This window comes from Aethalodelphis obliquidens, unplaced genomic scaffold (assembly GCF_003676395.1).
Source record: "Aethalodelphis obliquidens isolate GAN/ISIS:26980383/991018 unplaced genomic scaffold, ASM367639v1 scaffold40, whole genome shotgun sequence".
Taxonomy (NCBI): domain Eukaryota; kingdom Metazoa; phylum Chordata; class Mammalia; order Artiodactyla; family Delphinidae; genus Aethalodelphis; species Aethalodelphis obliquidens.
Genome location: NW_020837984.1, coordinates 14135699 through 14163621, shown reverse-complemented (window position 1 = coordinate 14163621; position 27923 = coordinate 14135699). Strand labels below are relative to the sequence as shown.

At 36.6% G+C, this 27923-nt stretch overlaps 1 protein-coding gene and 1 non-coding gene across 8 annotated transcripts; one reads left to right on the top strand and one right to left on the bottom strand.

The window, feature by feature from the left end:
* The first annotated feature begins 4 nt into the window (after window positions 1–4).
* On the top strand, window positions 5–27923 carry NFU1 (NFU1 iron-sulfur cluster scaffold). Of its 7 annotated transcripts, none has more exons than XM_027131898.1 (8): window positions 5–199; window positions 2412–2512; window positions 5908–6043; window positions 12214–12280; window positions 15901–16015; window positions 20390–20450; window positions 25225–25399; window positions 25926–26636. In XM_027131898.1, the coding sequence occupies exons 1-8, from the start codon at window positions 138–140 to the stop codon at window positions 25962–25964; spliced, it is 756 nt and encodes a 251-aa protein (XP_026987699.1). In that variant the 5' UTR covers window positions 5–137; the 3' UTR covers window positions 25965–26636. The 7 variants fall into 7 exon arrangements, with proteins under 7 accessions (XP_026987699.1, XP_026987698.1, XP_026987700.1 ...); XM_027131897.1 differs by lacking the exon at window positions 25926–26636 and adding an exon at window positions 27761–27923 and having other exon boundaries at window positions 15–199; XM_027131899.1 differs by lacking the exons at window positions 5–199; window positions 25926–26636 and adding exons at window positions 269–289; window positions 27761–27923.
* Window positions 17959–18065, bottom strand: LOC113633674 (U6 spliceosomal RNA). Its single transcript, XR_003438298.1, has one exon. It is a non-coding gene; the product is annotated as a U6 spliceosomal RNA (small nuclear RNA).

Sequence of the window (27923 nt, the reverse complement as noted above, 5' to 3'; positions counted from 1 at the left end):
GCGCGGCCGGTAGGGTGCGCTATCCACGGTGCCTTGCCAGATCCCGGCCGGCCTGCGCCTGCGCGGGGCTTGAGCGCCGCTGCGAAGGCTGTGGGGGAGTGGAGCGGCCTATCCCACACCTGCGCACTCGGACCAAGATGGCGGCGGCGGCCCTCCTGGGCCGGGGAGCTGCGGCGGCTGCCGCTGGGCTGCGGAGGCGGTAAGTGGTGAGCCCGGGGCTGCGTATAGCGGTACCGCTGGGCTTAGCCAGCAGAGCGGTCGCCTCCGCGCCCGCCCTCTCTTACACCAGGTGGGGAGAAGTGCCCCTGACCTTGCCTTTGGGTCCACCCCCATCGCCGAAGTTGGGGGTTTAAACCCTGAGGTGGGCGGCTCTCGGTGAGGCAGCTCTGCGACCCGGTTCTGGCAGGCCCTGCCGGCCTTGTCCCAGGCTCCGAGACCCGGTGCCTGAGTCCCTGTGGTGGGGAGACTCTCAGAGACCGGCTGTAGGGACTCCACAGAGGAGTTGTTTTTAAATCGGGGCCCCTCCACCCCATGCATTCGCTCTGCCTTTTAAACACAAAATCAGAACGTCAGAATGTCACTCATTTTCTCAGTGAGGCCTACCTAGAAGGGGAACGTCACCTATCTGAAGTCACAGAGCATCTAAGTGCTGGAACTCCAGATTTCCGCGCCCCACCCACCAAACCCACTCCGTTCCCTTGTCTTTCCTCTTTCCATTTGCCCTGTCTTTGCGTTTGGCTTCCCAGGGACATCTGTTAACACTGGTTAGGTGAAAGGCACTGAGGACGTTCAGTAGATTGTTGTACCCTGGTTTCTCTTATGGAACAAAAGGAGAAGAGGGCCTAACAAGGGTTGACCTCCTGAGTGTTTGTTAGGGGTTTTAGTGCTAATGATGCTCTTGAAGTTGAAATGCGTTTCCTAAAATAATTAGGTTTGCAGAAGGATTTTTTTGTTAGTCACCTCCTGTCTCCCTCTCTTATTTTTGAGTAGATGTCTTCCTGGAATAATGTAACTCACCTTTACTATTTTATTATTGTAAACCCACCTCCGTCAGAATATACAAAAACCCATCTCCATTCTGCCTTTTCCGTGGGCTGAAAGGAAAGTATTCCAGGTGTAGTTCCGTCCTCGGTGTACTTCCATATTGCAAGGTATCCAAGATTTAGGCAGTGTGCTATAGATAAAAATGCTTTCCCCCCAAACCTGAATTCCATTTAATGAATCATTGTTGGACACCTATCGCATACTAATAATAGCGGTAGCTAACATTTATTGAACACATGCTACATGGCCTAGCACTGTTGTAAGCACTTTACAAGGACTATCTGGATCCGTGTTTGCCCCAGTCTTTATGAGTTAGCGGTGAATATTAACTTCATTTTAGAAATGAGGAACTGAGGTAGGTCATCATGCTAGTGGCTAGGGACAGCAGTGAAGACAGTCCCTCCTCTGTATGAGTTTGCAGGTTGAAAATAATCAGAGAAACGTAAAAAACAAAAAGTGATCATAAATATGTTTAAAATTCCTCAGTGACTCCTGTGAAATGAAAATTGGAATGGATGGCAATAGTATTTTAAAGTAAACTGCATTTTCATGTAACTTGCATCAGATTTCTAAAATTTTTCACTAGTAACATCTCCTTTTGTTTACTTTTCTAGTAGTATTTGGTTTTCCCTTCTCCCTTTGTTTTTAATTAGCCAAATCCATGAAAAAAAAAAAAAAAAAGCCAGTCAACACTTCGGAAGTTTTGTAACTTTGGTTATTTCATTCTGATTATATTCAGAGTAAAATAACCAAAGTTACAAAGCAGCATCAATATGTTTCCAGTCAGAAAGCACGTATAGACTGTTGACTTCTTTAGCAGTTTGGTGGAGAATAGTATATTTTCGATTAGACTTTTGGAGGTATTGAAATGCCTTTCAAAACAAATAGCGTAGGTTGTCTCTTTCCATGGAAACATGGTGGTAGAGACAGAAAAGGAGGAAGACTTTTCACTGTATTTACTTTTCTTCCCTTTGAATTTTGAACCATGTGACTCTATCACTTAGTTGTTTTTAAATCTAAAATGGGAAAAACAGTTTGTAGCTCTTTGCCTCCTTCATGCATACCTAAGAGTCTGGAACTCCAGGTTATAAATCACTAATGTAGATGCATTTCTGTTTCTTTACACCAGGTATTGTATATTCTATATACACTCAGTTATAAAGGCTGTAAATCTCCCCTTGAGCTCTTGTTTTTAAATTGTTTGTAGATATTGCTTGTGTGAGGGAGTGGAAATAATGTTGTGGATGGAAAATGAAAATTCATCTTTGTTATTATTTTCATTATGGTTGTTTTATATATGAGAAGTAGAAACTTGAGCTTAAGAGATTATCTCTTAAAATGTCATTTTTATTTGTTTTTAAATGTAGATTCTGTCATATGATGAATCCATATACCATTAAGAAACAGCCTCTGCATCAGTTTGTCCAGAGACCACTTTTCCCACTCCCTGCAACCTTATGTAACACAGGTAAAATTTCATCTCTTTTAGAGCAAACTGCCTGAATGAAATTTTGTGGGTCATGAACAATGAGAATTTGTAAATTTTCTATTCAGATGCCTATAAAAAGAATATAACATTTTTTTCTGCCATAAATTACACTTTGCTATAATTATTTGCTTACACATGTCATTTGACCTTAAATTTCAAGAATCCTGAATACAGTGTCCAGTACTTCTATGAAATCTCAGTTTCTTGTGTAACACATCTTCTGGAACATAAGAGTTGCTCAATAAATGATTTCTGAAACAAAAATATAGAAAGAAGTTACAAATGGGTTTGTGTTTCAAAGAATCATATGTATTTTAAGCTGTTGCCCTCCTTATTTTGATAAGAATACCTCTAAAATCAGTAAGTTTCTAGCTTTCACCCAGGCCTTAGGACATAGTACTTTGAATGTAGTTTTTCTTTTTTTGTCAACATTAATCACTATGGTTTTGTTGACAGTCTTGTTGATGTTACATGCTTTTATTTTCTTTAATATTGGAAATAAGTATGAAGATAGGATTTGAAAATTTTTGCAATATGACCACTGTCACGTGGTTAGGGAACCTTGTTGGGGAGGGTGTGTGTATGTGTGTCTGTCTGTCTGTGAATGCCTACCTATATGTGCTTATGGAGCTGTAAGAATTGGGATTCAGCTCTTGGCCCATCTCCATTTCCATCACTACCTTGAACTCCTCCTTGTGGCCATGCTACTCTGGAAGGTGGCTAACTCTGGCTAATGCCATGAGTTGGATCAGGGTAGAGACCTTACCTCTTCTGTATCCTGGGGCAAGAACAGGAGTGCCAGTTCCTGTCTCCTTGAGTCACAGAAGAATTTAGGCATAAATATTGAGCAACTCAGCATCTTAAGCTACTTTAATTAGACTTTTAAATTTTGTAGAACTGAATTATGTGGTCATCTAGGCTTTTCAAATTGGAAACCTACTGATTTTAGTCTTTGATATTGACTTCAAGCACCATTAATTTATATTTGAGGGGGAGCTTATGCCTACCTTTTTATCTGTTACCTATTATACCAAGCATAATAGGAAAGATTATTTTACAAGAGTCTCTCCTGTTGTAACCGTTATGACACTTTCAGAGGATCTTTCTGGATGATGGATCTGAGAGTCATTTTTGAAATACCTAATTTAACCCAGTTTAGGCTATGACTGGAATGATTTTGTTAATACCTAGTCAAATTACTTTTTTTGAAGTACCTTTGTTCATTGTTAAAATTTATGTAGTGATATCATATATTATCATATTTTCTATTTCAGACATATGTAGATTATACTCGCTTAAATAATTTTTTACATTTATAGTTCTTCAAGTGTTTCTAAAAAGTTTTCTTTCTGCATGTATAGTTTTACACAAATGGACTGAGTAGAATAAAGCCAGATTTAATTCTTCAAATATTGGTGGAGTGTCTAATATGTGCAGAGATTTTGGTTACCAATAAATTATTAAGAAAGGCCACAGAGATGATTGGTCAGAGCCAGGGTTAAAAGAACCTTGTTTTCTGTATATTTACAGAAAGTGGCGGCAGCACTTTATATAATGTTCCATCTGAAAAATTGTTCCCTTGTAGTGCAGATTGTCAGAGGAATTTATTGGTTGGAAGTATAAATATTTTAAATCAAGTACTTCAACACTGAGGTTATCATTTTTCATTTTTTTCTTTTTTAGGATTTGCCTGGTCACCAAGTCACCAACTAATATCTTTACAGGACAGTGACTTAAGCAAAACGTATGGGAGTTTAGTTTCAATTTCTACTTTACCAAGGAAATGACTCAGTATCAGTTAGCTGGAACTGCATGACGAGGTGCAAAAACAATCTCAGCTGTCAAATTAGACTCTTCTCTTTTAACAGTTAAGAAAAGCATTTTTATACCAACCATATGTTTTGCCAAATTTAATCTCTTTCTAATTTAAAATAAAACTGTTGTTTTTTGATATTTTACTCTTTCTTAAGATATGTGATATGAGGATTATGATAGGATAGAAAGACTGATCTTAAGTATATTTTTCTTTTATGCTTGGCACTAATACTTACGGAGTGGTAGTATGCACAGTGGTTAAACAAGTCAGTGCTGGAAAATTGGCCAGGCTTGAATCCTGACTCTGTCACTTAACTAGCCGAGTGACTTTGAGCTTTAGTTTCCTCATTTATAAATTAGGATAAAAACAGTGCCTCCTTGGCAGGATGTAAGGATTAAATGATATAATTCACATAAAGTGCTTAGCATCATGCGCAGCACATGATAATTACTCAATAAATTAACTTATTTCCATATACTGCTCTAAGAAGAGAATTGGGTGGTGCTATTTGTTTGTTTTTTTTAAGTCAGAAGGTTTATTTTCATAATAAGTAACCAGAGCCTGTTTAATAGTTTTAAACTGTTAAAACCTCAGTATTATCTTTTTGTCCTATGAGCTGTTATCATAATAGCAAGGTAGGAAATTAAAGATTCTTTTATTCTCAATCTGATCATGGCCCTAGAAGGAACAGAGAAGAAAAGAATCTCTAAAGATGATTTTCTTTTAAAATTTTATTTATTTATTTTTTTGCGGTACGCAGGCCTCTCACTGTTGTGGCCTCTCCCGTTGCGGAGCACAGGCTCCGGATGCGCAGGCTTAGCGGCCATGGCTCACGGGCCCAGCTGCTCCGGGGCACACTCAACCACTGCGCCACCAGGGAAGCCCTCTAATGATAGTTTTAAAATATTCTAGAAAGTAATTCACATAGATTCCTACCTACATGATAATTTATAATGTCACTAATTCTATACCTTTGGACAAGTTACTTAACTCTTAGTGACTTAACAAGTTACTTATCTCTAAGCCTCAGTTTCTTCGTTTGTAAAATGGGAACAATAATACATTCTTCATAGGATTGTTAAAGGCTTAAATATATATAAAGCACTCAGCCCTGTCTCTGTAATAAGTAAGCATAAAATAAATATCATTTGTTGTTATTATAAATATATTTATTTTAAAAAATGTTAGCACTTTGGAAAGTGATGATGATTTATTATTATAGCTAATTTGGTATTGAGTTACCAAATAGAATCCATCTAAGACTCCTGAATTATGATATGCCTTCCTACTTACGTGTAGGATATTGCTAGAATCTGTTGAGTAACAAAACTATCTAAATAATCAGTATTAATATAAAATTCAGTGAAGTTATCCTAAATATTTTGATAAATTTGTTGCTTAACAATTCTTATTCTGTAAGCTTGGGCAATAAAGCTTTATATTCTTTTTTTCTAATTTTCTGTATTTCTTTTGGTTCTCTGAAAATGAGCACTTCATAGTCCATAAACTTGTTAACATTTTTTTTCTAGAATAACATTCTTTCTTTTTTCTCTTTTAGTGAGATACATGTTTATTCAAACACAAGATACCCCAAATCCCAACAGTTTAAAGTTTATTCCAGGAAAACCAGTTCTTGAGACAAGGACCATGGATTTTCCCACACCAGCTACAGCATTTCGCTCCCCTCTGGCTAGGTATAGTACTATTTTTAATTTGCTTTTACCAAGAAACATAAATAACTGACTTCGGGGGTTAAGGTAGCCTTTTTTAGCTATTTTACTTTTATGTGCATTGCATCTTTTCAGTATAGAGATTATTTTCTTTTCAGGTGAGAGAGAAAGAAAAATAAGAGTTGATATTAGGAAACCCTTCTCCTGAAAAGGGATGTACTTAAGAGATCTGCAGCATGACTAAATAAGAATTTATATTTTTCCTTTTAAAAAATCTATCAAAATGATAATATGGCAGGACTTACCTGGTGGTCCAGTGGTTAAAACACCACGCTTCCAATGCAGGAGGTGTGGGTTCGAGCCCTGGTTGGGGAACTAAGATCCCACGTGCCATGTGGCAAAAAAAAAAAATGAGGCAGGTATCCATTCTAAATCTTTAAAACCCTGTTTTAAGAAAACAATAATAACATGATCATTTTATTCTCAAGGATAGCTGGATTTCTAGATGTTTCAAAATGGAATAGTTTCTAAAATATTCCTCTCAGAACTATAAATGATAATCGTTATCAGATGTGGCATGATTTTTTAATAAACTAGTGAGTGGTGACAGTTTTTATTTTTATTTATTTTTTATTGAAGTATAGTTGATTTACAATATTGTGTTAGCTTGAGGTGGATGGCAAAGTGATTCAGTTATTTTTCTTTCCAGATTATATTCTATTATAGTTATTAAAAGATACGGAATATAATTCCCTGTGCTATGTAGTAGATCCTTGTTGCTTATCTATTTTAGGTAGTCCTTATCTGTTAATCCCATACTCCTAATTTGTCCCTCCCTCTCTTTCCCCTTTGGTAACCGTAAGTTTGTTTTCTGTGTCTTTGAGTCTGCTTCTGTTTTGTATATAGATTTATTTGCATTATTTTTTAGTTTCCACATATAAGTGATATCATACAGTATTTGTCTTTCTCTGTTTGACTTACTTCATTAAGTATAATATTCTCTAGGTCCATCCGTGTTGCTGTAAATGGCATTATTTCATTCTTTTTAATGACTAAGTAGTATTCCATTGTACATGTTACCACATCTTCTTAAGTCAGTTGTCTGTTGATGGGCACTTGGGTTATTTCCATTACTTGGCTATTGTAAATAGTGCTGCTGTGAATACTGGGGTGTGCGTATCTTTTGGAATTAGAGTTTTCATTTTTTCTGGATATATACCCAGGAGTGGGATTGTTGGATCATATGATAGCTCTATTTTTAGTTTTTTAAGGAACCTCCATACTGTTTTCCACAGTGGCTGCACCAATTTACATTCAGTGGTGACAGCTTTTAAATTCACTAAAGACATGTTAAATGTATGTCTAATGATAAAGCACAAACAATAAAATTATAAAACCCCTTTTTAACTGATAGCTAGAGAAGTTATTTATAATAAGAAATGTTAGGTCAATCACATCAACTGAAATTTTTGGTAACCTAAGACTGATACTGATTGCCAAGGATATTGGGAAAATAAAACTTAGATAACTATTTCTGTATACATACAGCCATTTAATGTGTCTCATTTAGGGGAACCAGGAATATGCTTATCTCAGGAATCGTTTTTAAAGTTTCTAATTAATAAATATGCACATTTCCTTCGACCTAAACATACCACTTCTTGGAATATATCTTAGAGCATTTGTTTTTTATACTTTTTAATACAAGCCACAGTAATAAACTTTTTTTTAACATCTCTATTGGAGTATAATTGCTTTACAATGGTGTGTTAGTTTCTGCTTTATAACAAAGTGAATCAGCTATTAAACGTCTTATATTATGACTCGCTATATACATACACACATATACATACACAGATATACCTAAATATGTACATATACGTATGTATATATAGGTATGAAACAAGTGTTTGATGGGGCAATTTTCGCCTTTATAAGGTATAAAACATTCTTTTTTTAATAAATTTATTTATTTATTTATTATATATCTTTTTTTGCGATACATGGGCCTCTCACTGTTGTGGCCTCTCCTGTTGCGGAGCACAGGCTCCGGACACGCAGGCTCAGCGACCATGGCTCACGGGCCCAGCCGCTCCGGGGCACGAACCCGTGTCCCCTGCATCGGCAGGCGGACTCTCAATCACTGTGCCACCAGGGAAGCCCTATAAATTTATTTTTTATTTATTTGTTTTTGTCTGCATTGGGTCTTCGTTGCTGCACGCGGGCTTTCGCTAGTTACGGCGAGTGGGGCTACTCTTTGTTGCAGTGCACAGGCTTCTTATTGTGGTGGCTTCTCTTATTGCAGAGCACGGGCTCTAGGCGCGCAGGCTTCAGTAGTTGTGGCACACGGGCTCAGTAGTTGTGGCTTGCGGACTCTAGAACGCAGGCTCAGTAGTTGTAGCACACTGGCTTAGTTGCTCCACAGCATGTGGGATCTTCCCGGACCAGGGATCAAACCTGTGTTCCTGCATTGGCAGGTGGATTCTTAACCACTGCGCCACCAGGGAAGTCCCTAAAGCAGTCTTACATTTCCTTTCTTGTGCTTTTTATATTATTCTGTTCTGTTCTGTTTTATTTTATTAGATAAAATCCTGGTCACTATATAATTGATTTTACGACTCACTGGTGGTTTTGAAAAACACTACCTTAGAGAACAGCCACATATATACATAAGGAGTGTGCAAGTATGTTCATTGTAGCCTTGTTGGTAATGGTAGTAAGTTAGAAACAACCTAAATATTCATCGGTAGGAAGAGTTAGATAAACTTCGTTCGTCCATAGTCTGCATGGACAAACAATAAAACAATAAAAAGGATGAGGCGGACTCATATTTACTGAATGACCTCTAAGACATACTTGTTATTGAAGAAAGCAAGTTGCAGAACAATGAATACATTATGATTATTATGTGTATGAAAACAAAAAACACAAAACAACAAAAATGCACTGATAAAGAGGTCTGGAAGAATGTACACAAAACTGATAACAGTGGATTTGGGGAGGGTGGTCAAGAGGCATTTTCACTCTCTATGTATAGTTTGAAATGTTTACATCACGTACAAGCTCACATATTTTGTATTTTAAAAAATGTAAAAATAAAAAAGCCCAAACTGATTCAGTTACAGATTAGTTGGAGATTATTTCTGTCACATGTTCAGTTGGCAAAAATCCCCATTTCTCCGGTTTACAGAATTTATTATCTTCAGTCAGCCTTGTTTTTGTTGTTTAGCAGAGAATGTTTTTACTGTAAGGTAGAACGTAAGCTTCATGAGGATGGAAACCAGTCTGTTCTGCTTGTTGTTGTATCCCTAGTGCTTAGTACAGTGTCTGCTACTCAGCAAGTATTCAAATACTAGTTGAATGAATGAATAAAGAGTAATGTATCTTACTTCAGGGAGGCATTTGACATGTTTCTTCCTGTCCTTGTAGACAAGACAAAGAAATGTAAGCAGAGGGTAAACCTGTCTTCGGGGACATGTAAAAGGGCTCTGAATCCCTGTAGTTGGCATGTTTATTCAGGACTTTTTTAAAATCAGCAACATTAATAAAGATATAATTATCAGTTTTTCAGATGAGAGGATTTGCTTATCTGTTGGATAGCAAAATTCAGAGACATTTTTGAAAGTTTTATTAGGCTTAAAGCAAATAAGATAAAAGTCCAACAGAAATAAATACTAAGCCGTGTGTTTAAATTTTTTAAATGAATAGCACAATTATGGGATAGAAGAACCTGACCTTTCAGTTAGTCATGTTGGATATGATGCAATGCTTAAAAAAGTCAGTCGAACTTTAACAGAGTCCTAGTGTCCAGCCTAAGAGAGGTAATAGTCTTTGTACTCTGAACAAAGTTAGACTACATTTGGGATAGTGTTTTCATATTTTATTTTGGACATTGACAAGTTGAAATTGTCCCAAGGAGAGTAACCTAAATAACAAAGCATGTCTACTAATGTTTGAAACTCCTGTTTCCGCTTTTTCTTTCTTTTAGGGACAGAACCTGTGAACTCTTTCCTAAAGCAGTCTCCATGATATGGACCATAGATCAGGTGTATTCCTTTGCACAGTCCTTTCATTTGGGAAAAAAAAAAAGCTTTGCTGATAGTGCTAATCAAGGGTCCTACTTAAAGGTCTGTGCTTTGGTTTATGGATCATAAGCTGCAGCCAAAAATCTTGTGGCCACTTGCAAATTTCACACGAAGTGGTTGTGTAAAGGACTTAGATGACGTAGTTTCAGACAAATTCCTAAATAATTTCAAAGCCGTAATTTTGATAGCATTCTTGGCACTGGTAGACAGAGAAAAGGAAACTGTAACCTTCTTTGGAGTATGTCAGCTTTTGTTGCTAAGGTTGGGAAAAAAGAAACTGCTTTAGAGAGTCTGCTAGGTGTGGTACATATGTCAGTGACTGGGGAAGGAAGCTGTAATTCAAAATTCCTTGAAGGACTTTTTCAAATTATAATCTGCCCCTCATTCTCTCACAGGATTCTAAAAAATTAGCTTTACTGAAGTATAATTTACGTGCAATAAAATACACCAATTTTAAGTGAGTTTTGTTAAGTATATATAATTGTGTAACCACCAAGAAAATAAAAATATAAAGCATTTTTATCACTGTAAAAGATCCCTCATTGCCCTTTGCTTTCAGTCTCTTCTTGCTTCACCTCCACACCCTGCTAACTTTCTTTTTATGGCAATGACTTTTAATTTTTAAATTTTTATTAAAAAACGTTTTTTCCAGCTTCTGTGAGATGTAATTGACATAAAGCATTGTTTAATTTTAAGGTATACAACATGATGATTTGATATACATATACATTGTGAAATGATTACATAGAAAGGTTAGTTAACACATCTGTCACTCTGGCAGCTATTGATATTCTTTACACCACTACAGTTTTGCCTTTTCTAGAGTTTCATATGATGGAACCAGATAGTCTTTTGTGTTTGGCTTCTTTCATTTAGTATAATGATTTTGAGAGTCATTCTTGTCCTTGTGTGGATCTATAGTTCATTTCTCTTTATTGCCAAGTAATACTACATTGTATGGGTATTCCCAGTTTGTTCAGTCATTCCTCAGTAGATGGACATTTCCAGATTTTTTTGGTTTTGGTATTGTAAATAAAGCTGCTATAAAGATTCATGTGCAGGGCTTCCCTCGTGGTGCAGTGGTCAGGAATCCGCCTGCCAGTGCAGGAGGCACGGGTTCGGGTCTGGGAAGATCCCACATGCCGCGGTGCAACTAAGCTGTGTGCCACAACTACTGAGCCTGCGCTCTAGCGCTTGTGAGCCACAACTACTGAGCCCGCATGCCACAAGTGCTGAAACCCGCGTGCCTAGAGCCCGTGCTCCGTGGCAGGAGAGGCCACTGCAATGAGAAACCTGAGCTCCGTGGTGAAGAGTGGCCCCCGCTCGCTGCAACTCTAGAGGACCTGCGTGCAGCACCGAAGACCCGAAGCGGCAAAAGTAAATAAATAAATTTAAAAAAAGAGATTCAGGGCTTCCCTGGTGGTGCAGTGGTTGAGAGTCCGCCTGCCGATGCAGGGGACACGGGTTCATGCCCCGGCCCGGGAAGATCCCACATGCCGCGGAGCGGCTGGGCCCGTGAGCCATGGCCGCTGAGCCTGCGCATCCGGAGCCTGTGCTCCGCAACGGGAGAGGCCACAACAGTGAGAGGCCCGCGTACCGCAAAAAAGAAGTGATTCACGTGCAAGTCTTTATGGAGCATCCATTTTCATTTCTCTTGGGTAAATAACTAGGAGTGGGATCGCTGGATTGTAGGGTAAGAGGATGAAACAAGATTGGCCATGATATGCTAATTGTTAAAACTGGTGATGACTGTGTGGAGGTTCTTTTACATTTCTCTCTACTTTTATGTATATTGTAGACCAGGGGTTCCCAACCCCGGGTCCGCAGCCTGTTAGGAACCAGGCCGCACAGCAGGAGGTGAGCTGTGGGCAACCGAGGGAAGCTTCATTTGCCGTTCCCCATCGCTCCCCATCACTCACATTACCAACTGAACCTTCCCCACCATCACTCGCATTACTGCTGGAACCATCTCCCACCCCCTTCCCCCCGTCCGTGGAAAAATTGACTTCCACGAAACTGGTCCCTGGTGCCAAAAAGGTTGGGGACTTCTGTTGTAGACTTTTCCATAATAAAACATTTTATTATCTCTTTTTTAAAATTTTTTCACAGGCAGTTATTTAGGATTGAAGGAGTAAAAAGTGTCTTCTTTGGACCCGATTTCATCACTGTCACAAAGGTAAGCATAGGATTATGTAAAATAAGATGTGACATACTTTTAGTTTTTTCTGAGTCCAGTGCCCCTCTCCAGAATATCCATTCTTGATGTGTTCTACACATACTGTTATTAAAAATCTCAAATTAATTTTACTTCTCACATTTCTCAAGTTAATTATTTAATAGAATTTTCAAGTTGAAATTAACTGTAGTCCAGATCCCTCATTTTTCAAAAGAGAACAACTTGAGCTTCAGAGAGTTAAATGCAGCGTCCAAGACTGTATAGGTGGCCTCCAGCAGGACCAAGACTCAACCTTGGCAGGACTAAAATTTAGGCTTCCAAGTATAATTTTTACTAATTCTTAATTTACATTGATAGAGTAAAAAGAGAAGCAAATAAATGATCAAATATATATATATTTGGCCTACAGAATGATTACGTCTCCTTTCAAAGTGAGCGTTTATAAAATGGCATCTGGCACATTCTGCCAGCCTACCATCCTGCAGTAACACTTCAGAGCTTCACAGACAAGAGCAGTGGATTGTGTACTCCTGCAACACTTGGATAACCTCTTAATGTCAAAAAATCGAGCTCATTATGCTACCCATCCAACATCTAAGGTCATATTTGCTAGAAAAGACTGTTTCATTTTTAAGTCTACTAGATTAATGAGAAATGAACCATATAAATTTGAACTATACTTATTCTTTTAAATTTGTAATTGATATGTATGCACTGAACTTAATCACTTGCCCAATTTTGCATCAAAATCAAAAGTATTCAGTTAGCTCCTCTTAAGCAGTTTGAAAGGATTACTCTTGAGTTCTTGCTGCACCACGAAAGGGGACATACTGAGTTATCAACATGTTACATCTAGTCTAGTACTCTCTTGCAGCTGTTTATATGAGGAGGAGAATTAGGATTTTCTTCCATGCTGGCAATCCCAGTGGCTATGGTTGTTCACACAAATATCCGGATTATAAAATGTTCTTCCTGGTTGTTTAACGTGTTATTTTTTCTAAATTCTCAGAAAACCCTTTCTTGACCATATAACTGAAAGTGGTAACTCCCCCCAGGCACTTACTACCTTATTTTCTTCATTACACTTATCTCTTAATGATATTGTTTATTTTTATTACCTCTCTTTCCGGCACTAGAATGTAAACTCCATGAAGATAAAGATAGTCCATCTTGTTAAGCTCACCTACAACAATGCTTAGCACATAGTATGCATTCAAAGAAATTTTTGTAGAAGGAAACAATGTTGTAAAATTTCCTAAATTGAATTTTCAGGTTTCAAGTGGTTTCCCCCAAATGTAGGATTGTGGTGAGCAAATGTGTGCTCACCAATCTCTAGTTTTTACTTGTTTATAGACATTTGACCTATCTTTGTTATTCTTCAATTTTTCTTCTTTTTTTATTTTATTTTATTTTTATTTTTGGCTGTGTTGGGTCTTCGTTTCTGTGCGAGGGCTTTCTCTAGTTGCGGCGAGCGGGGGCCACTCTTCATCGCGGTGCGCGGGCCTTTCCCTGTTGCGGCCTCTCTTGTTGCAGAGCACGGGCTCCAGATGCGCAGGCTCAGTAGCTGTGGCTCACGGGCCTAGTTGCTCCATGGCATGTGGGACCTTCCCAGACCAGGGCTCGAACCCGTGTCTCCTGCATTGGCAGGCAGATTCTCAACCACTGTGCCACCAGGGAAGCCCCCCAATTTTCTTTCTTTGATGTTTTTTGAAGGAGAAAAAAGGACTAGCATTGCCAACATGTTTGATGTGGCACTAGTGCTTTACATACATTATCTAATTTAATTCTTCTTTTTAAACCATTTTTAAATTGAAGTATAGTTAATTTACTGTGGTTTTTGTTTTTACTTTTTTTTTTTTTTTTTTTTGCTGTACGCGGGCCTCTCACTGTTGTGGCCTCTCCCCTTGCGGAGCACAGGCTCCGGATGCGCAGGCTCAGCGGCCATGGCTCACGGGCCCAGCCACTCCGCGGCATGTGGGATCTTCCCAGACCGGGACACGAACCCGTGTCCCCTACATCGGCAGGCGGACTGTCAACCACTGCGCCACCAGGGAAGCCCTTTATTTTTACTTTTTAAAAATTTAATTCTTATAACTAGTTTTTCTTGTCTTCATTTTACAAATAGGAAATTATGTATTTTAAGAAGTTTTTATTTCTTTTACACATAGCCTATGTTATATAAATTTTTTGGGGGGGATGAAAACGTGATTATAGCTTACAAAGGGTTTTTTTTTTCTTGATTTGATTTTGGTAAGTCATCTTTTATTTCCCTTTCCCTTTGTAATTTAGTTACCCTTTTTGAAATTTCTCCAGCTCCATTATGTTTTCTTAATGAAATGATATAACCAATAAATAATATTCCAAGTTAGGGCACACATTGATATTTAATAGATAGACTGGTAGATTGATGTGCTTTCTTCCAATTACCTTCCTCATCATGGACTATCCCATTTACCTGATAGCTTCAGTGATTGCCTGTTTCCCTTTCTAACTTGTAATTGATAATTCACAGGCTTCTTTATGCATCGGGTTTTTTTTTTCCTAAATGTATATTTGCAGCTTATATGCTGCCTTTTTCTCATTCAGATAACTTCATAATATTTATTTTCTTTTAATACCAATATTTCCCTATTCAGTAGAGCCCACTACTTACTGAAGCTCTAAGGTAGCCTTCTGATCCATCTTCCAAATAATTTATTAAAATGTTACCTAGAAATAGTACTCGTTACCAATCACTAAGACGTCTCACTAATTTTGTTTTTGTATTCGTAGTAGTGCCTGTTTTACCTTCTGTGTAGTGTCTCTAAATTAATCCGTGACAAAAATAGACCCGTTTGTATACGAAGACACACTTTTTAATAGTATTTAAGCATAGACCCTAGCTAACAGCCTCCTGAGAATCTAGACTGCCTCTAATAGTTTTTCGCCTAAAGAGCTCTCCTTTAAAAAATTAAAACAAAACATTCTGCCTTTCTCATTTTAGATGTTAGTACTATTTGGGTACTATCTGTCTCTTTTTTTTTAATGGAATCAACTAGTTGGCCAGAATTAGAAGTGAAATAGTTATGGATTCTTTCTTACGGATACCAGTCTAGTTGACGGTCCACAAGTCCTCTAGTACAATAGCTGTAGATAAGACACGTTATACTTATGGTTCAACAGTTATGTCATTGGGTTTCTTCAATACTATTAAGTAATATACGTAAGTTGAATTTTTTTGAATAGTCGTGAAATATCCTGTATAGTTCATCAAGCAGTTATATCCTATTTTATTAAAAGAATGGGAAGTCTCTTTATTACCCTCTTTAAACACAGAATCCATTCAGTATTTTAACTCTCTTCACCTCATGAAAAAATATCTTTTAGTCATTTTGGTATCCCCTCTATGGGGCATGTACATACAGCACACTTATTTGATGAATGAATGAATTGGGGAATGTTCTAAGATTGTATCTTCTGAAAGTCATTATAAGCCAGCTCCTTTAGGAACAGTAACTGACATATATTTTCCAGAAACGAGTGCTGTAGAATATATATAGGGAAAGATTCTTAAAGGTATTGTTTTGTATTTGTCTTTGCCCTTGGTTGAAAATGTAACGTTTTCCTTCAAATATTTACAGGAAAATGAAGAGTTAGACTGGAATTTACTGAAACCAGATATCTATGCTACAATTATGGATTTCTTTGCATCTGGCTTACCTTTAGTTACTGAGGAAACACCTTCAGGAGAAGCAGGTAATGTGTTGGGTAATCAGTATTTATCTTTTTTTTTTAAACTGTTCTATTTTCTTCACATTTGTCTTGATTTCAGAAGTCATGGGACTACAGATTTTTATCATTATACTATATTTAGCTCTGGAACCAATCTCAGAGGGGACAAAATTTCATGTGTAGTAGTTTCATCCATCATTTTATAAAACTTGTGTATAAATTGAATATATTATACAAAACTAAAATTTTCAATTATAAAAATTTTCAAGCATATAGAAAATAATATTATAATGCTCACCAATTTGCCCTCTTCTTAGATTTAACAAAGGTTAAGTCTCTACCTTAATTGCTTTAGACTCATTTCTAAATAAAATATTAAAGACATAGCCAAAGACCCAGAACTCCCATCCCTTTTCCCTTTCTATTACAGAAGTGTATGTAAATTTAGTTTGTTTTTAAACTTTTACTACACATGTAAGTCTCTGCAGGGAATTTATAGTATTGGTTTTTGTTCTTAAACTTTAAATAACTTGTGTTATATGCAACTTTCCTTTTTTCACATATTTTGAAATACACCCATTTATTTATTTTAAGTGCTGGATAGTATTCCATTATATGACTAAATTACAGTTAATTAATTTTTTCCTTTACTTATATCCAAGTAAATTGTTTGTGCTAATTTCTGTTACAAACATTGCTGCATTGGGTGTTCTTGTACAAGTCTCTTTGTGCATTTGTGGAAACCTGCTTTAGGGTACTTTTAGAGTATATTCCTAAAAGCAGAATTGCTGTATCGTAAATTGTTCTAATTTACATGCAAATTAGCAGTGTATAAGAATTTCAACTTTCTTATACTTCATCATCACTTTGTGTTTACTTTTTTTTTTAACCAATATGTTAGGGGTAAAATGGTGTCTTGTTTTAATTGCATTTCCTTGATTAATATTGAGCCTGAAGGTTTTCATATATACAAACATATGGCCAATATTCATATGACTGGCCAATATTTTCCTTTTCAGTAAATTTCCTGTTCATAAACTTTGCTGATTTTTTAAAAAATTGAATTATGTGTCTTTTTTGTATTGGCTTTAGCAAGTTTTTTTTTTTAATAAATTTATTTATTTATTTGTTTATATTTGGCTGCGTTCGGTCTTCATTGCTGTGCGCAGGCTTTCTCTAGTTGCGGTGAGCAGGAGCCACTCTTTGTTGCGGTGCGCGGGCTTCTCACTGCGGTGGCTTCTCGTTACAGAGCATGGGCTCTAGGGGCGTGGCCTTCAGAAGCTGTAGCACGCGGGCTCAGTAGTTGTGTCTCACGGGCTCTAGAGCACAGGCTCAGTAGTTGTGGCGCACGGGCTTAGCTGCTCCGCGGCATGTGGGATCTTCCCGGACCAGGGCTTGAACCTGCGTCCCCCTCATTGGCAGGCGGATTCTTAACCACTGCGCCACCAGGGAAGCCCTAGCAAGTTTTGCCCTAGCAAAAAATATTCTGAGTATAAATCCTGAATATACTATATATAAATTAAGCATATTCATAGCAAATAACTTCTCCCTAACCATGCCTTATATTTTCACTATATTTAAGTTGTCTTTTGTCATTCAGAAATTTTTTCTTGGGCTTACCTGGTGACGGAGTGGTTAAGAATCTGCCTGCCAAGGCAGGGGACATGGGTTTGATCCCTGGCCTGGGAAGATCCCACATGCCATGGAGCAACTAAGCCTGTACGCCACAAGTACTGAGCCTCCACTCTAGAGCCCGCGTGCAACAACTACTGAAGCCCATGTGCCTAGAGCCTGTGCTCCACAGCAAGAGAAGCCACAACAGTGAGAAGCCTGCGCACTGCAACAAAGAGTAGCCCCCCGCTCACCGCAACTAGAGAAAGCCTGCTCACAGCAACGAAGACCCAACACAGCCAAAACTAAAACAAAAGTCCCATGTAAGAAAACAAGAAAGAAATTTTTTCTTATTTTAAAATATGGAACGTTTCACAAATTTGTGTATCATCTTTGCGAAGGGACCATGCTAATCTTCTCTGTATCATTTCAGTTTTAGTATTTGTGCTGCTGAAGCAAGCACAGAAGTTTTTCTTTTTAATGGAGTCGCATATTTTCATCTTATCCTTTGTGGTTTCTGTTTTGTGTACATTGTTTTAATAAGTTATTGTATGTAAAGCACTTGGAAGAGTAACGTCACATGGATCTCAAATACTAGCTGTGATTATTATATTTGTTGATGAAATTTTTCCTTTCTCCAATATCGTACAGATACTGGTGTGTGTGTGTGTGTGTGTGTGTGTGTGTGTGTATATGTATACGTATGTCTACACACACACAAACATTTGTATAATCACCTTTAAATGAATCAGTTTCACTTCTAGATAATATATATTCTAAATGAGTGATAAATGTACACAAGGCAACATGTGGAAGCATGTTCATTGAAATATTTTTAAAATATGTTAGCAGTTAAAAGGAGTGAACTTGATTAGGAGATATCAATGTGGAAAGATATAAAAAATATTAAGTGATAAAGGAAAACTGAAGAGTTTATTTATATGTTCTTACATATATACCATTTATGCAAATTTTAAATAATAATACAAATTTTAAATTATATGTGTTCTTGATGGACATGTATGTAAAATTGATATAACGTTTTGAGAGCCATTTGACATCTACCAAAACTTAAAAATACACAAGCCTATTGACCCAGCACTAGGAATTTTTTTTTATATAAAGAGTACTTTCTTTTTTTAAAAAAAAAATTTATTTATTTATTTACATTTTATTTTTGGCTGCGTTAGGTCTTTGTTGTGGTGAGCGGGGGCTACTCTTCGTTGTAGTGTGTGGGCTTCTCACTGCGGTGGCTTCTCTTGTTGTGGAGCATGGGCTCTAGGTGTGCGGGCTTTGGTAGTTGTGGCACGCAGGCTTAGTAGTTGTGGCTTGCAGGCTGTAGAGCACAGGCTCAGTAGTTGTGGCCCATGGGCTTAGTTGCTCCATGGCATGTGGGATCTTACCAGACCAGGGCTCGAACCCATGTCCCCTGCATCGACAGGCAGATTCTTTGTGCCACTAAGGAAGTCCAGCAGAACTAGGAATTTATCTCTTAGATATATATGCAAAAATACACCGATATATACTTTACGTAAGCATGTATACTGCAGGATTGTTAGAAATAGCAAACTAGAAACAACTGAAATAATATAAAAACTAGCCAAATGAAGACAAAGCCATACAAAAATTACTATGCACCTATTTTTTTTTTTTTTTTTTTTGCGGTACGCAGGCCTCTCACTGTTGTGGCCTCTCCCGGTGCAGAGCACAGGCTCCAGACGCGCAGGCTCAGCGGCCATGGCTCACGGGCCTAGTTGCTCCGTGGCATGTGGGATCTTCCCGGACCGGGGCACGAACCTGTGTCCCCTGCATCGGCAGGCGAACTCTCAACCACTGTGCCACCAGGAAAGCCCTATGCACCTAATTTTTAAATTGAGGCATATCTTTATATGCTGATACGGAAAAACCTTTTAGGTATATTAAATAGAAATAAAACAAGGTATAGAACAGTGTGTATAGTGTGTATAAATACAGACTTGTAAATGTTAACATGTACTCGAAGGATATACACTAAAGTCATGATAGTGGTTGCCTGGGGAAGTGATGGTGTGGAATGGAATGTAGGTTTGCTGATGTAAGAGAATTTTAACTTTATTATATTTTATTTCTTTTATTAAAAAATTCAAAGTTGATATAATTTAATAGTAATATGTTGATACTTACATTGTTGCCAGAACTCTAGTGTTTGTCACAGTGTAATTTGAATTAGCTGCATTTTAATTTTCCCAATGGTAAAGAAATTTTTCAAAAAATATAAAACCCATAAAAATAGGCATACGTGAAGATCGGTATATGACCTTACAAAGTAAAAGAAAAACAAAAATGAAACAAAATGAAAAAACCAAGTTTTTGCTCAGATTTGTAAAACATTTTAGAGTTTCCATAAGGCTTACATCTGTATTTAGTATGATTGTCATTTTGAAAACCACTAAATTGAGAAATTGAAAATATAACTTAACTTACAAAGCAGGTGTGCTGTTTTGTCTCAAAGTTTTCATCAAAATTCAGACAATATCTTTTCTCTGCTACTTTTCAGTTCTTGAGAAGGATGAAAGTTTACAAATATATTGGCCAAAAAATTCAAATCCTAACAGAATTAGTAGATCAGATTATTCAGTATTCACATTTATCACCAAATGTTGATCAGTGCTCCTTAATTTTTCTTCAGATAATCAAATGAATGACCTTTATATTTCCCCTAAGTTAAAATCACTCTGTTTTAATGTTTGTACTTGCATGGATATAAAATTTCTACTGTTGATATGTTTTATTCATAATTGTTTCTAGGATCTGAAGATGATGATGAAGTTGTGGCAATGATTAAGGAATTGTTAGATACTAGAATACGGTATGTGCTCATCTTTCTACCTGAGATCAGATATATCAATACTACAGAGCCAATTTTCATTGTAGCAGTATACTTTTGGTTTGTCTCTGAGGTTGTAGTAGAGTTAACAAAATAAGTATAAGTTAATGTAAACCAAAATAGGTAACCATGACAATTGAATTTAAAGCCTGTACATTCTCTATATTCACTCACAATTTGTAACACTCTGTCTAAACATAATAATTTATCTTTCATGGTCACCATTTGGGTTTGATATTGTTATAATACCAAATTTCTTAGTAAGAAAAAAAAGGCTTAACAGTGTTTGGGAGAATTGTGAGGAGAGGAGCACCTCTTTTCAGGCTGCTACCCCAAAAGAATAAATTTAAATGAGTAGAGAACCATAGGGTTCCACTTTTGCTTGTAGCAGACCAATGGTCCTGCTGACAATTCCCAAAAAAGCTAGATAAAATACAAAAAAAAATTTTTTTGTTGTTGTTGGACAGTATTAGATAGCTGCCAAAGCAAATAAGGTCCTGTAGAGAAGGGAAGCACATTGAAACTTCCCTCGGGGCATTCGCTGATTCTTGATGTGAGGTTAGAATATGAGAAGCTGGGCAAAGGGCAGTCGCTAAGAATCAGAGAAACTATGTTGCTTTCAGCAAATTTGTAGAGATGGGAAGACAAAAATTAAAATTCTGGGTTTCCAATGAAGCTTTGACTTTAAAGGGCAAGATCCCAGAGAAAAGAAAAAAATAAGCCTTAATACTCAGAAGTTCTCCCCACCTGGCACTTACTTGTTCTTAGCTATGGAGGGGAAGAGACTAAGAAGTCAAACAAAAAGCAGTTGAAAAGCTGAGCAGAGTTTTGGCAGTTTTATGGTGCTGGGGGTGGTGACAAAAATTGGAGTTTAGGATCTGTCAAGGAGTGTGGGGCCTCAAGGAACACCCAGGCTTTTAGTCGGACTCTCTAGAGGACTATCCCCTTGAAAGTGGACAAACCAGAGGTAGACCAAGCCTTATAAAACTGTAGTCCAGTATTGAGTGAACCTAATTCCACAGCAGGTTGAGCTACTGCCAAAAGATAGGGTGAATCCTTTCTGATGTAATATAATCCTGAGTCACTTCAGTTTTTCGTGTACATTGTTCATCATTCATTGTCCAAAAATTACTAGGCATGGAATTTGGAAACTGGACCAAGAGAAAATAAAACAAATCCATAGATAACCTAGATGTGAGAGTTATCAGACATGATCTTTAAAATAACTGTGAAGAAAATGTTTGAGAAAATAGAAAGTGAGATGAAGAATTTCATCAGAAAACTGGAATCTATAAAAAAAGAAAAAGTAATTCTGGAACTAAAATGTATAATAGCTAAACTTAAGAACTCATTAGGTTAGTTGAACATCACATTGGATACTGTTGGAGAGAAGATTAGTGTACTGGAATATAAGTCAATAGAAAATACCCAGCTGAAGCACAGAAAAGAGAATGGAAAATACAGCAAGAAAGTATGAGAGACGTAGAATATATGGCAAAAAGGGCCTCACAATGTCCTATAGGGTTTTTAATATATCTGGAATTAAAATGCATGACAAAGGGGACTTCCCTGGTGGTCCAGTGGGTAGGACTCCAAGCTCCCAATGCAGGGGGCCTGAGGTTCAATCCCTAGTCAGGGAACTAGATCCCACATGCATGCTGCAACTAAGGAGTCCGCATGCCACAACGAAGATCCTGTGTGCCACAACTAAGACCTGGCGCAGCTGAAATAAATTTTTTAAAAGAAGGGTTAACCTACTAAAAAAAAAAAAATGCATGACAAAGATATAAAAGGTGGTGCTAAGTATAAGAGTAAGTGTTCTTTGGGACTTCCCTGGGGGTCCAGTGGTAAAGACTTCGCCTTCCAATTCAGGGGGTGTGGGTTCGATCCCTGATCAGTAAGCTAAGATCCCACATGCCTCAGGGCCAAAAAACCAAAACATAAAACAGAAGCAATAATGTAACAAATTCAATAAAGACTTTAAAAATGGTCTACATCAAAAAATCTTTAAAAAAAATAATAAAAAAAAAAAGAGTAAGTATTCTTCATTCTTGGCATTATCTGGGAATTGATAAAAGTACTAATTTATATTAGAGTTTAAGAAATCAAATAGGCATCTTGTGTAATAAACACTAAATCAACAGTAAAAGACTGTGTATAACCAAGCCAATAGAGGGGGAAAATGGAATAATAAAAAACAATACGGGGACTTCCCTGGTGGCACAGTGGTTAAGACTCCACACTTCCAAATCAGGAGGCCTGGGTTTGATCCCCCGTCAGGGAATTAGATCCCACATGCGTGCCGCAACTAAGAGTTCTCATGCCGCAACTAAAAGTTCACGTGCCACAACTAAGGAGCCAGCAAGCTGCAAATAAGGAGCTGGCGAGCCACATCTAAGGAGCCCATCTGCCACAACTAAGGAGCCTGCGAGCTGCAACTAAGGAGCCTAACTGCCACAACTAAGACCCAGCGCAACCAAATAAATAAATATAAAAAAACAAGACTTGTTTAATCCAAAGTAATGCAAAATGATAAATAATAAGATGGTACTATAAACCCAAACATATTAGTAGTTATATTTTAATGTACGTGGGTTGATTAACAAAATAAGATTGTCAGATCGGCTATTAAAAAAAACCTACATGCTGCTTGTAAGAGGTATACACCTTAAATATAAGGACACAGAAAGGTTGAAAGTAAAAAGATAGAGAAATATATAGCATGCAAAAAATGAATAAGAGAAAGCTGATGTAGTTATACAGATATCAGACAAAATATACTTTATAGCTAAAGACATTACTAGCAATAAAGAGAAATCTTTCATAATAATAAAAGGGTAATTTCTATGAGGAATATATACCAATTTTAAACTTGTATGCATCTAATAACAGTTTCAAAATAAATGAAGACTATTTGAGAGAACTAAAAGGAGAATTAGATAATCCACAATTTTAATGGGAGACCAACACATCTCTCTCAATAACAAATAGAGCAAACATATAAAATGACTCTCATAAAATATGAGTTATACACATGATTAACAAAGTTGACTAAATTGACACACATAGGACATTGCACCCAACAAGAACAAAATATTTATTTTCTTCAAGTGTACATGGAAGATTTACTAAAAGAGGCTGTATTCTGAATCTTAACGCTGAACAAATTTTAAGGATTGAAATCATTGAGAATATTGTTTTCTACAGTGAGATTAAGCTAGATGTCAATTTCCAAAAAGGTATCTACAGAATCTCTATGTATTTGAAAACTAAACAGTGGTCTTCAAAAACACCCATGGTCAACAAAGAAATCACAAAGGAAATTCAAAATAGAATATCTGCATGACCTTTGGGTAGGCAAATTTTTTTTGACAAGACAAGACAAACTAAGGGAAAGACATAAATTGGACTATAATAAAATTGTGACTTCTTCATCAAAAGGCATCATTTACAGTGAAGAAGCAAAGCACAGATTAGAAGATATTTATATATATGGCAGAATATATTTAAAATCTCTTACAAGTTGTTAAGAAAAAGACAAACAAATAGAGACTGGAGCAGTCTCTTCACAAAAACACTGGAGTAATAATTCACAAAAGACAATAACCAAATGACCACTAAACATGAAAAAGTGCTCATCCTCATTAGTCATTATGAATATTCAAATTAAAACTACAGTGAAATACCACTGCAGATCCACTGGAATGGTTAAAATTATTAAGATTGACAGCACCAATTGGTGGTAAGGATGTGTGGAGCAACAGAAATTCTCACGTACTGCTGGTGGGAATATAAGTTTATATAACTTTGGGAAACTATTTGGCAGTATCTACTAAATCTGGACATATGCATATTCTTGATGAGCAGTTCTACCCTCAGGTACATTCCCAGCTGTAATATATATGTATACCAAAGGACATTTGCAAGAATCTCCACAGCTGCACGATTTGTAAAAGCAAAAAACTGCTGTTAACCCAAATGTCCATCAACAATAGAATGGATAAATTCTGGCATATTCACTTAATGGAATACTGTGCAGCAGTGAGATTGAATGAACTATTACTATGTGCCACAATGTAGATGAATCTCACAAAGAGCAAAAGAAGCCAGATTAAAAAAGAGTTAATACTTTGTGTTTTCTAAACGGAATTTATATTTATAAATTATAAAGTTAAAAAATAGGCAGAATTAATCAGGGGTGATAGCAGGGAGGATAATGGTTACCATTGGTTGGGAGGAGTGATTAGAAGGAAGAACAGGGTGACTTCTGGGGTTGTAGTGTCTGTTTCTTGGTCTAGAACAAATGTATGTTCACTTTGTGAAAATTCACTGAACTGATCATACATGATTTATGCATTTTTCTGTATTTACATTTCAATGAAAAGTTTAACTAGAAAAAAAAAAGCCAGCCCATGTCAGTCTCACTCTGTTCACTTAAAAAAAGTGAATGAGTATATCTTAGGTAATCAGTATAATTTTTAGGAAATTTGAAATCTTAAATGCTTAAGAAAGATTATTAATAAGCAAGATTAAAATGTAATAAGCAGATAAAGTATTTGTATGAATGAATTTTGGCATTTTATCTGAAAGTTAAAAAAAATTACAAATGAGACTAGCTACAGTTACTGTTCTTGATTATAAAAGTAGCTCTAACTGTGCATTTATTAATAGAAAATCTAAGCTCTGAGTTTTATTAAATTTTTTTGACAAAAACTTCTATTATTTTAAATATATCACAAATATTCTATGGCTGCAGGCCAACTGTGCAGGAAGATGGAGGAGATGTAATCTATAAAGGCTTTGAAGATGGCATTGTACAGCTGAAACTCCAAGGTTCTTGTACCAGCTGCCCCAGTTCAATCATTACTCTGAAAAATGGAATTCAGAACATGCTGCAGTTTTATATTCCAGAAGTAGAAGGTGTAGAACAGGTATGCCAATATTGTATGACAGTTTAGATTTAATATTAAAATGAATTTTTTGGAAAGAAAAGAAATTCATGACCTGACATTTTCTTCCAGGGTTATATCGTTGTGTTACCATTTTATCAGACTTGCAGGCTCCTTATTTAAGAATTAACTTTAGTATTATGAATTACCTACTATGTGCCCAGCGTTTTTACAAGTATTACCTCATTTATCTTCTAATGACACAGTGTATTAATATTAAGTAACTCATTTCCATTTTGTACATGGGAAACTGAGACTCAGAGGGCATACTGCTGCTCTAGAAAAGTTATGAAAAGGGGATTCAAAACATGATGAAATTTTATAGATGAGGTTTAGAAGTCTTTAGTGGAAGAGCTCCACTACTTCGTATTTAAACACTTCTTGTTCTTAAATGTACAGGCAGGAAGCTCATCAAGAAATCATACTTTGTTGTACAGTAAAACAGACTACTGAGTAGAGTAATAGAGCTTTATCTATAGCCTGATGTCAACATTTTTTCTGCCCCAAGGTATCTAAGGAATATAGTACAGTACTTTCTCAGCAGTGATAGTGATATTCACTGCAGTAATTCTCAAACAAGAGGCATGGCCTTATGGTGAGAGATTATCAAGTAAGGAAAGAGCGTGTGGAAATTAGAAATTTGAAAAAACTCTTCAGGTAATTCTGTGCCTTTAAGGAGAGGGCATCATCTCCTCTCAGCTCCTGTGAGACTCACTCATCTCTGGGTAGTATTTAGACCTGTCCTTTTGGTACAATACATGCCATCTCCTCTCTGAAATTCTTATCGGTCCTTCACTTGGAATTAAGCTGTACTTCTGTGCAAAGCTTCTGTGTTTCTGTTTCAGTTTTCTGTTCAGGGTTAATTTCCTTGAGAGGTTTGTAATCGTATCTAGGTCTTTGTGTTCTTCAACACTTAGCCTTGTGTATTGTAAATGTTGTTTACATAGTTTGTATTAAATATTTAGAAACATTCCAAATAATATTTTTGCCTAAAATAGAAGTTGATTGACAAAATTTTTTGGATTGGGTGCTGCTGAGATTAGATATAAAAATATCAATTCCTTGGAAGTAAATATCCATTTTTTACTCAACCCAGAAGAAACTATGAGGGAATTGTTTTTCCATTGATTGTTTCAGATCAGAGCCAGATTCATCTGGATTTTTTAAAATTAATTTTTGTTCCATTATCCTCTATATGCCTTTTTAAAAATAAATTTATTTATTTTACTTATTTATTTTTGGCTGCATTGGGTCTTCGTTGCTGTGCACAGGCTTTCTCTAGTTGCGGTGAGCGGGGCTTCTCTTCGTTGTGGTGTGTGGGCTTCTCATTGCGGTGGCTTCTCTTGCTGCAGAGCATGGGCTCTGGAGTGCAGGCTCAATAGTTGTGGCGCACGGGCTTAGTTGCTCCACGGCATGTGGGATCTTCCCGGACCAGGGCTCGAACCCATGTCCCCTGCATTGGCAGGCGGATTTTTAACCACTGCATCACCAGGGAAGCCCCTCTACATGCCTTTTTTAAAAATTACAGTAGTTAACACTTTGGTCGATTGACAAAGGAAGGTTTTTATTCACTTGTCCAGGGTGGGTGATGAATTGGCAGTTGGATTATAAACCTGAATTGGCATATAATTATAGTAGATATGGTGAGGAGAAAAAATAGTCTTAGGTTTATATAACTCTTTTCCTTTCCAAAGGAGTTGGTTTTTAGTATCTGAGTAATATATTAACTCATGAAAAGATACTAATCTGTTCTTTTTTTCCTTCAAGTATTCATTAATATCTTTCTTAACTTACTTGAAATGAAAATCTTCACATTCTTCTAAGGTTTAAAATGAACGTTTATGTCAGTAAGACCAAAATAATTAGTTGCTAGTATGATATTTTGTTTCTTTACCTTTTTTAGTGATTCATTTTTCTAATATATATTTTTACAGTAACAATTTGGTATAGCTCCCTAGAATATATTTAAGGAAATAAGGTGCTTTTGGAAAAGAAAGCAGGAATGTCAGTTATATATATTAGTCATACAGCTAGGAAATACCAGTTATCATTATAGTCTTCTCTGTCCAGCTGAGACTCTGCTATTGGAAGCCTCCTTTGGGACAAGGAAAAGAGACCAATGTTTTAATTAATTTGCTAATATTCAATTTGCTTTTATGTTTTTAGAATATCAGGTTATGATGCAAACCTTATGCTTTGGGGGCTGTTGGTAGATTTATTCTTATTGGATTGACACGCATTGTTATAGATTAGAGTATTTCAGGTAAGCGAGTAATATTAAAATCAGGAAAATAGCAATTTCTAATCCTTAATTCTTAAATTCTCTTTGTTCTTTTGTTTTAGGTTATGGATGATGAATCAGATGAAAAAGAAGCAAACTCACCTTAAATTAATTTGAGTTTTCTTTGGGCCCAGCAGTTGGACTTGTTGATATATATACTAAGCTTTTATTATTAATCTGCTAAGGAACTTGAGGATTAATAAAATATACCCTTTCTTCAGAGAA